This window comes from Triticum aestivum, chromosome 3D, assembly GCF_018294505.1.
Source record: "Triticum aestivum cultivar Chinese Spring chromosome 3D, IWGSC CS RefSeq v2.1, whole genome shotgun sequence".
Lineage (NCBI taxonomy): Eukaryota > Viridiplantae > Streptophyta > Magnoliopsida > Poales > Poaceae > Triticum > Triticum aestivum.
The window spans coordinates 1,130,628-1,141,527 of NC_057802.1; the positions used below are offsets into that span (position 1 = coordinate 1,130,628).

At 44.1% G+C, this 10,900-nt stretch overlaps 1 protein-coding gene across 1 annotated transcript; it reads right to left on the reverse strand.

Annotated features, from left to right (window-relative positions):
- Positions 1–7,595: 7,595 nt before the first annotated feature.
- Positions 7,596–8,120, reverse strand: LOC123081079 (subtilisin-like protease SBT3.11). Its single transcript, XM_044504049.1, has one exon. The coding sequence runs from the start codon at positions 8,118–8,120 to the stop codon at positions 7,596–7,598; it is 525 nt and encodes a 174-aa protein (XP_044359984.1).
- Between the last annotated feature and the right edge of the window lie 2,780 nt (positions 8,121–10,900).

Below are 10,900 nucleotides of genomic sequence, written 5' to 3' on the forward strand. Positions count from 1 at the left end.
GCAGAAAGATTTACACGCAATGGGCTAGCCGTGCAGCATGGTAGTAGAAGTAAGGAAGGCGTGTGGAGTGATTTTGTCAACGAGGATTTCCTGCTTGCCGGCTTGCGCGCGCAACACGATCGATGAAAGAAAGAAAGACATGGACAGCCTCTGCAGCCTGCTCGCTCCGGTGAGACATGGAGAGTGTGACTTGTTACATCACGTTGACTAGCATGCCCGGCCGGTGGTAAATGCGGAGCAGCTAGCTTCTACTACAACTTCCAAATCCAAATGAAACAATACTTGTGGAGGAGGGTTTTTGTTTCGAAAAAGAACCATCACTTGGTAGTCTATCAATGGGGTTGTGCTTGTAAACGAACGAGTGTTTTATTCTCGGCACTAAACTATGATAAAGATTCAGGAATTTATCGGTGGTATACATCCGTTGCGGTTTGGGACGCTTCTATTAACGAAAAATAGTCATGCTAGAAGGGTATTTTGGGAAGCTGACTTGTGGAGAGGATCCGAACGGGCCCTAAATCCCATAAGACCACCGCATTGCCTGAATAGATAGGAGCACCACCAGCCAGATGGAGACGTTGAGCTTTGGAGGTCAGAGATCTTGGAAGGTGGAGGTGGTCATGATGGCCAGTTGATGCTAAACCCACAGTGCTTTCAAAGAGTTGATGAAGAGGTGGCTTGTTTCTTTGGTACCTTGATCCCGTGGTGTCTCAACGTCGTTCACCTTAGTAGGTGCTATCTTGCTTGCTCGCATGATAGTTCGGCATGCCCCTCTAGATTCGGGATTGGTGGATTTTATTGTGTTGTATCCTCTGTTCGGGTTGAGTATCCCTTGTCTTTCTGCTGCGGGTGCCATGTTCACACATTCCTACGTTTGTGTTATGTGTTGTACCGTATTCTACTAAAATTTATTTTATTTTTACCAATAAAATGATACGCAAGCTTTAGGTATTCGCGTATAAAGGACACTTGCTCAGCCTTGATCAGCAGAAAAATGTGCATCCACATTAATCTTAACATAATCAGCGAATGCCATGTTGATCCCATCTGCATTCGTCCGTGGGCCACTTTCTTGATCAAAACCAGAAACTTGGATCAGGTAGCGTCTGGCAGTTGTGCTGCAGCCTAGAGGTTCACTCAGTCTACCCTGACATTTTTTATTTTCTGCCAGCTAGCTTTACAGTGTAAACTTTGACTACTTACTACCTGACAAGATGACACAGTGGCAAGTCAATCAATCTTCCGTGCTCTCTCACCTGTCTACGATGATCGCCGTTCGGTTCCCGGGCAGACAGACAGTGTCAAGGACCTTCAAAATTAGTAACACCAACTTTACAGAAAAAAAATATGAACGTGAAAAATTCAAAATTAGCAATATCAGGTAGCCTACCACGCTGCTAGTAACCCAAACGCTGCTAATAGCGCGTCGAGCACGCCGCTAATTAGGAGTCCAGTACTAAAGGGTATATGAAGTCAGAGGATCATATTGTATGTACACTACTCTGGGACCATAATGTGTCTGTCTAGCAATGTTGTATGTCCGGACCATATTCTATGTTTTAATACCTTGTAGGCGCTTAAATTTGGTTGCTATGGAAATATGACAGAAAAATTGCATGCTCGAAAATCGGGACACACGAATGTGGTATCCCGTTCGGTACCACCGTATATGTGCAAACAAATAACGGATGTGTGTGGACACATCCGAATTTGTCCGTGGACATTTGGGGTAGTTGACTTGGTGCATCATTTTGAAGATGTCTTCAATAACTTAGTGAGTCACGTGCCATGGAGTGCGAAGTTCCAGGGCACAGGCTCCTTTGAGCTTGGTGTTTTGAAAAATAATAATTGAAAAACATTCTATTTAAAGCTTAAGAATTACTCATTAGTTTTCATACACATGTTTACTACATATCTGTGAATTTTCATTGAATAAAATGATCATTTGTAAGCTACACGGAAAATATCTGCCCAAGAATAACCAAGATAACCCGTTTTGGTAAGTTGTATTTTTTACATACACCATATCTGAAAATATATTATTACGAAAATGCGTTCATACTTAGTATAGATACGCATGTACATGCACACTTTTTTTAAAAAGTAATATGTCAAAATACGGATTAAAAACAAAAAAAAAATACTAGGCTATCCGGAGCAAAAAATGCATATGGCCCAAGGGTGAGTCCGGGAATTCTAGTAGTGCCATGAATGGGGAACGAAGGCTCTGGAACATAATTTGGAAGGCGAATGTCCCCCGGAAAATTAGAATCTTTGCTTGGAGGGCCGCTTCTAATAGTTTGCGGTTCAAGTTAACAGGGTAAAACACCATCAATCTATTTTAGATACGTGCTCGTTCTGTGGTACTGAAGATGAATGTATTTTTCAAGCGTTGGTAAATTGTCCCAAGGCTCGTGCATTTTGTATGGCTTTGAAGGAAGTGTGGAATTTACCGGCCGAAGAGATCCTCAAATATTCTAGGCCAAACCGGTTTCTTATTTTATTGGATCAGATAAGTTCGCATATGCGTGAGCAAACTATATTCATGTTCTGTAGAGCTTGGCACTTGAGGAATGATTTGATTTTTGGTAAAGGAAAGGACTTCATCACAGCCTCGATGAACTTTCTTCAAAACTGTTGGGCTTCTTTTCTCGTCTTGTCATGCAAATATGCAGGTGACAGTGTGCAGCAAAGGTAAGCAAGTGGTGGAAGAACTCGAGGTAACCACTAATATGGAGAGGAATGTTATTTCCTGGAAGCCTCTCACCTTGGGTTTTTTCAAGATTAATGTTGACGCAAGTTTTGTGGAGGCCATCAAAGCTGCGAGCGTGGGAGTGGTCGTTAGAGACCATTATGGACAAGTTATCATCTCCTTTTGGGATTACATTGGAGCTGGCCATACTGTCGAGGAAGCAGAACCAAGAGCGGCCCTCTCCGGCTTGTATATTGGTACCACTCTTGACAAGCCCAGAATTTTGGAAACTGATTGTTCTTTTGTGGCTTCTGTCTTTGAAAAAGAGTGTTGACAAGTCAGCTCTGGTGAACCTAAAGAATGAGGCGTTGAATGTCTCTAAGCTGATGATGGGTGTAGAAATATTCAAAATTAACAGGAGGGCCAATATGGTGGCTCACAAGATTGCGTAGTTCAGTTTTGATAATAAGTTTGATGGTATACCTTTTAATATTGTTCCACCCTGCGTGACAATTTTTTTAATAAATAATTGTATGAATGTTTTAAATTAATTAATATATGGCGGGGTTTAAAAAAAATGCATATAGCCGTCGTCGTGTGCCTAGTAACAACTGGATAGAGGCATATTGTTCACAGACTTCACACCACTCCGACCATGCACGTGAAGGAAGCGTCTCTTGGAGATGTAGGATGAGGAGCCATCGACAGCAGCACGACACGATAGAGCATTGATCCATCGGCAGCACGACAGTACCAGATCGCACGCAAACCGAGTCACCGCGACGTATGTACTCAGCATGATGGCCTTGCCAAAGAGGAAGGGGACAAATTTGGTGTTTTGATCTTTTCGTGAAAGTTAACCCAGATTTGACCCTGGTTAGAATTATTTTTAACATCCGACCTTTTTGCTATCGCCAGGATCGATGGCGTTAGGGTATAGCTGCCTATCGCCGAGGCACTTGACGGTAGGTAGGGTTGCACGCCCTACCTAAAAAAAATTGTAAGTACGAAATACAGTGCTTGTACTTGCCTATACCTCAACAGTAGGATTGCACATGCTACCGCTAGGTTATTTGGCGGTAGGGCTACACTGCGCTGATGTGGATAAGTTGCCTGCCTTAGAGGCCTTGGCGGATAGGCTGGTATATCCGATCGCCACCAACCCTAACGGTAAGAAAATGATCAGATATAAAAAAAATTGAACCAGGGCCAAATCTGACTTAACTTTCAAGAAAAGGTGGAAACATCAAAATTTGGCCAGGGGAAGGGGACGAAGGCACGGCGGAGCAGACATGCTTGTACTTCGTAGGCACGTACAGTATTTACAGCGACCTGGGGAATCAAACCATGAGCATGATGGTCGGTGATGGGATGGATATTCACAGCATCGCCATGACTATCTTCATTGACCGCACAAGCCACACAAGCAAGGCAGAAAGATCTACACGCAATGCGCTGGTCGTGCAGCATCCATGGTAGGTACTGTAGTTGAAGTAAGGAAGGCGTGTGCAGGGATTTTGGTCTTGCTTGCAGAGGATGCCTCCTTGCCCAACACGTTCTGTACTACTCCTGCCCGGTAGAGACATAGACAGGGCGACTTGTTACATCACGTTGACTAGCAAACCCGGTGGTAAATGTGGAGCAGACTCTGTCAACGTTCAAATGAAAGAATAATTGTATAGGAGGTTTTAAAGAATAACAGTAAGAAACGAGTCACATATGCGCCCCGTGCACACGTAAGAAACGAGTTAGGACTTCTGCTCAGCCAGGTATATAGTACCACATTGTGCTTAATTCCAGTCTAACGTATATTATGTTATCTAAAGCTTCAAATATGTTGCATCTTCGTTTTTCCTGTATGTGCTATTTCTTCTGCCGTTGCATGCTAGTATTAATTTATTTGACGTGGACGTTTCATTGTGGACATAAAATTAACATGACACGAGACGAAGGATAAAAGATACTAATTAAGTTGCACTAGATAGTGACATCACATTGCATTACAGATACTGAAACCGTGCATGATTTGCATCTACATCTATATCTGTATCTATATCAATATAAAAAGACCCAAATGGACAGATCCAAACCATCTCGACCGTCAAATCATGTTATCTAGCGGTTCAAATCGCTTCAATGTTGAGTACCAAACACGTTTAACGCTCTAATTACCCACCACTGCCATTGGTTATAAACATGTTTTGACTAAACGCTATTCCATGAAATCTGCCATGTAATTAATAGGGGCCGTCTATGTCGCATCTAGATGTAAGATATTATCTCACATCTAACTCCCGCTCACATCTAATTCCCTCATCCTTGATTTTTTTTAAGTCTCCATGGATTTGTTTTGTCCTTAAGGATGAGGGAGTTAGATGTGAGATAATATCTCACATCTAGATGTGAAATAGCAAGCCCGTAATTAACATCCTATCATTCCCGCGAAAAAAATTAATTGATATCTTACCAAATACTAACGTGCAATAGATAAATCTTACCTAATATAACGTGCAACTAATATCCCATCTAATATAAACGTGCATTATTACTACTAAAGACCAAAAGGCCTAATCTAAATTGATTCTATCTAGTAGTACTGGTGATGAAGCCAACGGCTAGGTCAGTGTGGGTGACGGCGAGTCTCGCGAGAGTGCTCACGCGGTCGGGGCATGTGCTCGCCATGTCCATCTTGCTGCCCCGGTCCAAGAGCATGGCGCAACGGTCGAGGAGGAGGCGCAGCGCGGTCATGGCCAAGCACAGGTGCTCCCCGGCGTCGGCGGCCGGGCTGGGCCGCCAGGCGACCAGCGCGTTGAAGTCTCCATGCAGCTGGTCGAACAGGTCGACGTCGAGCGAGAGGCCCGCGGAGGCCGACGGGGCCAAGGCGTAGCAGGCGGCGAGGGAGCGGTGACCGAGTTCCAGGCCCGGGCGCAAGCCGCGGATGACTGCGCGGGCCACATCACTCGGCGCCGTCGCGAGAGTGCCGCGGAGGCCGACGGGGCGCGCGCAGGCCAGGACGAGGGCTTCGTAGCCGTGGTAGAGCCCTGGACGCAGTTCGTGGAGGGCCTGGCCGGCAATGGCCCGCAGCTGGCCCGGCGCCGTCGCCTGGAGCCGCGTCTGGAGGTCCAGCAGGCGGTCGCGAGCGTTGCGGATGGCGTTGGCGGCGCTCCTTGCCGAGCTCAGCCTGGCCACGAGCGTGGACATGTTGTTGTGTTTTTCCTTTTGACGGGGAGAAGCAATGAGTAGTAGGAAGATGCATACTCCGACCTGTGCAGTGTGGGCTATATGTAGGGAGACTGGATTTTCTACCCGTGCCGTTGTCAAACCAAGTATATTTTGAAGTTGTCAAACCAAGTATTCTAATGCTTTTCTTTGGCACTCCTTTGTACAATACTTCATCCATACTTAGTATAAGAATTATACGTCCACATTAATTGGAAAACCCATTGTTAGTAGTATATCCACATTAATTGGAAAACCCGTGCCGTCAGGTTTTCCACATTAATTGGAAAACCTCAGACCTTTGTCGCGAAGAAACTGGATAGTAGTGCCTAGCGTTCAGACCAGCAAGCATGTGAAGCGAGATGGAGGCGGCACCGACAGCAGCACGACACGACAGAGCATTGATCCAACGGCAGGCAGCACGGCAGTACCGGAGCGCAAGCAACCGTGTAACCGCGACGTACGTACGTACTCAGCACGAAGGCCTTGGCAGAGAGGAGGAGAGGGGAGCAGACATGCTTGTCCATGGTAGGCTCGTATTTATTTACAGCCACCTGGAGAATCGATCCATGAGCAGTGCGTAGAGGCATGATGGTCGATGATGGGATGGATATTCGTTATGATCATCTTCGACGAGATCGACGAGAGAAAGAAAGAGAGACATGGACAGCCTCTGCAGCCCGCTCGCTCAGTAGAGACATGGACAGGATGACTTGTTACATCACTTTGACTAGCAATCCGGGCTTCTACTAATACAACGTCCAAATCCAAATGAAAGAACTACTATCACTTGGCGATCTATCGATGGGGTTGTGCTTGTAAACGAGCGTTTGTTACACGCAAAATCATAAATAAAAATAGACGAGTGTTTTATTCTCGGCACTAAACTATGATAAAGATTCAGGAATTTATCGGTGGTATACGTCCGTTGTGGTCTGGGACGTTTCTATTAACGAAAAATAGTCGTATTAGAAGGGTGATCTAATAAATTCCAGAAGACCGCCGCATTGCCTGAATGGATAGGAGCACCTCCAGCCAGATGGAGACGTGGAGCTTTGGAGGTCAGAGATCTGGGAAGGTGGAGGTGGGCGTGATGGCCTGTTGATGCTAAATCCACAGTGCTTTCAAACAGTTGATGAAGAGGTGAGTTATGTCTGTCTTCGGTACCATTAATTGTCGCGCCTCAGGCAGGTGGCGTTCTAGGAGCATATTTAGTCTGCCGAGGAACAAAGACCATCTGAAGATTTTGACCTATTCAGGGCGGGGCGTGGTTCCACCAGATCATATCAGCATGGTCGGTTTCCACATCTTCTAGCAAAAGGTTGTTTTATTATCATTCTGTTTTTGTTTCTCCTTTTTTGTTTCAGTTGCCTGTGGTGGTCAGGCACTATAAGACTATATATGTTTGGTTTTATCAGTTTCTTTTCTTTATGTATTGGGCGCCTTGTGTCTAGTTAAGAATAAGATACAAAGTTGATCATCTCAGGCGGCAAAGGATTCAAACTAAACTCTTTTTTTTATATCAAACTGGCCTTTATTTTCCTTCATGTCCAAGGATTTGAAACTAGAACATTTCTTTAGATGTAAGAGAAAGATTCCCCGTTTGTTCTTCTTATACATACTAATTAATAACACCAGCTTCTGTATACAAATATATGGTCCGCGTCCACCCTACAGTAATAACTTATGCAGCATCTGCATAGAAATCCTGAACCGTTATTCGAGCTGCAACCGGGACACTCCCGGCCTTCCGGCCACTACGCCAAGTAATGCTGCCAAACATGTAGTCCCCCTGCATCTTCCACATCGGCGACAACTTCACCTTAAATGTCTGCACTTTGTTTGCCGCATCAAACACGAGCACCGAAGGCTCAACCTCCATCCTCACGCCGGCTGGACTCTGGACAACAACGCGGTACACAGAATTGACCTTTCCAACGTTCGTCACTGTCCTGGACACGGTTACCGAACGCCTCAACTCGGGGACAGCAATGGAGGGCAGGTTCAAGTGGTAAGCCGGCAGTGCCGTCGCATTGCAGGTCACGTTCATCCTCCTGATGATTGTGCATCCGAAGAATTTGCTGTAATCACCGGGATCGATGTCATAAACAAGGCCGGGGTCGGCTGCACCATGAGGGTTGATATTCCCGCCACCATAGTCGAAGGGATCGGCAATCTTCCGGGTCAACCCTTCTGCCAGTATCGGCATGCCGCGCTCGTCGGTTATATGGGCTTTAACAAGGCAGAAAAATAAAACGAGGTGAGAATCATCAACTAGCACTGGTAGAAAAAAGCCCTTTAGTCCCGGTTCGCAACAGCCTTTAGTCCCGGCTGTGCAACCGGGACTAAATATGCGCGACTAAAGAACCCTCCTTTAGTCGCGCCACTTACGAACCGCGACTAAAGGCTTTAGTCCCGGTTCTCGTGGCTGACCGGGACTAAAGGCCCGTCCACGTGGCCACCAGGGGTCCGTCGGGGCGGAGGGCCTTTAGTCCCGGTTCTCGTGGCTAACCGGAACTAAAGGTCTCGTCCGCAGGTTTAGGGTTTTAGCCCCCCTAAACCTGATTTCTTTTTAATTTGTAGTGTTTTATTTCTTTTATATTTTATTTTGTGTTTTGTTTTAATTTTGATGAAGTTTCAGTACCCATATTCTACGATACTATATGCATGCATATGAAATTTCAAACAAGAAGAATTCAAGAGGAATATATAATATATATTCAATCTCGGGTGACCATATACAACTTCGAACAAGTTTCCATACACAATTAGGATGGAGGACCATATACAACTTCGAACAAGTTTCAATCTCGGGTATGCATATAAATGTCTGCGTCCTCGGTATAGTGTTCTCCTTTAGGATTGATGACTTCCCTCAAGAAAAATCCTGCTAATTCATCTTGAATTGGTCGGAAGCGAGCTTCTGGACTAAGCCTCCTCCGCAAGTTATCCGTCGCGTTCCGCACGCTATCCAATGCCTTCCGCTCAGAGGTTAGTCTCCGGATGTTCTCACAAACATAGTATCCACATAGATTGGTCCCCGGTGGCTGCTTATCCACATTAACTAACCTTCTGAAATTTAGCTCATGTTTGAATTCACCGACAATTTCTTCTGAGAACCGTCTCCAAACCCTACAGGGCAAAGAAAATTAAATGAACAAGGGAGTTATTAGTTACTTGATATTAGGAAATGAACGAAAGAGACCGATCGATATAGAGCTCAAATGATTGAAAATAATTACTTTTGCAGCATTTTTCTCATGTCGGCCCAACGCTTTGGATCCGAATCCATAGAGTCCATGATTAGAACTCTGGAGGTGTGAAGTTCAATATTTAGCAGAATCCAGTGGAACCTGCGGACACGTTACATGCACAGTCATGCATAACTCATCGATTAGACATACCATGCATGGAGTAAACAAAAGAGAATGGGCACAAGAGAGAAACACTCACCCAAAATGGTACGGAAATAGAATATGACTTTTGAGTTGATGCTTTCTAAGAAACTTGTACAAGTCTTTCTCCACGTCTTCGGGGTGATATTGTAACACATGTCCATTAACGATATGTGGGTCAATGAACCCAACATCATGGATGTTTCTTATTTTGCATTCCCAAATCTTCAATCTGCATAATAGCGTACGCAACAATATAGTTAGGACTATATATATATATATATATATATATATATATATATATATATATATATATATATATATATATATATATATATATATATAGTGCAGGCAATGAAGAACAAGATCAGGTAGAAATAAATCACTTACAGAACGTAGCAACTCAGCATAGATTTGTCGAGGTCGCGCAGATTGAACAGCTGGAACAATTCACTCATATGAACTTGTACAGAGTACCGTTTGGTGTGATGCTCCTCTGTAACATCCGCATAAATATATTCTTTGTCGGCCCATGTTATGAATTGCTTGTACCAACGTAGCAGATTTCGCATTTGTGGCGGTAGACTCTTCTCCCGCGCAGGCTCGACGAGAGGCCCATTCCGCACATATTGTAATGCTATCTCACATACTGGCGCATCCTCAAGGCCTAAGAAGGCACGAAGAGTCAAACCCATCTCGGACGCTTGTTTCATGGCACTCGCTACAGTCAATCCAAGTGCTGCCAACATGTTTGAGATCAGTCGATTCTGCTACAACAATCCTTTGGAATGGCCTCCCAACATGACATAATCGAGGTAGAGATTAGAGTAGACCATCTTTTATTAAAAGATAAATTAATAGTGCAATAACCTATGCGTCGTACAAAGCAGTAGATAATGACCATTGTCTTAAAGCGAAAATGACTGTAGAGATGTAGTTCTTCTAAAAATGGAGCACCTACAAAGCATACATACATTGATAGTAGTCGTTAATGATCATTGTCACAAACACTGGGCATGGACAGCCGAGTCAACGAAGCAGCAGATTACAAGGAGGTAGAAACCACTTAAACCTAAACTTTTACACTTAAACCAGGGGATAAAAATACGGCAAGTTGTGGCAACAAACAATTCATTCTGAAGCCACATGAATGCCAACAGAGAATGCTAGAGGAGAATCACCTGCAACAATGCAGGTCCAAGGAAGCAGCAGGCTTTAACAATGGCACCATAATGTGACGATCCTTGCTCCTTCCATAATATGGATATTATTGGAGGTGCATGAAAATCAACAGAGAAACATGTTCTAATTAGCATAGACTTACAGGGAACACCATAAAAAAAAAGAACAACATATTGTTTTATAAGCATATGGATGACTTTTTTTATCATCATAATATTCATAGATGTGCATCATCAAGCCACCTGTGATAGAGGTCACAATGTCCTTTCAATGGTGGCAGCAAATCAGGCAATTCTACAACATCTAATGGAAACTAGAACAACATATTGTTTTATAAATGCAAAAGAACATTCAGTTACAACACATTCATTTATTCAGACAAAGATCATGATAATAACAATACAAAAGAAGC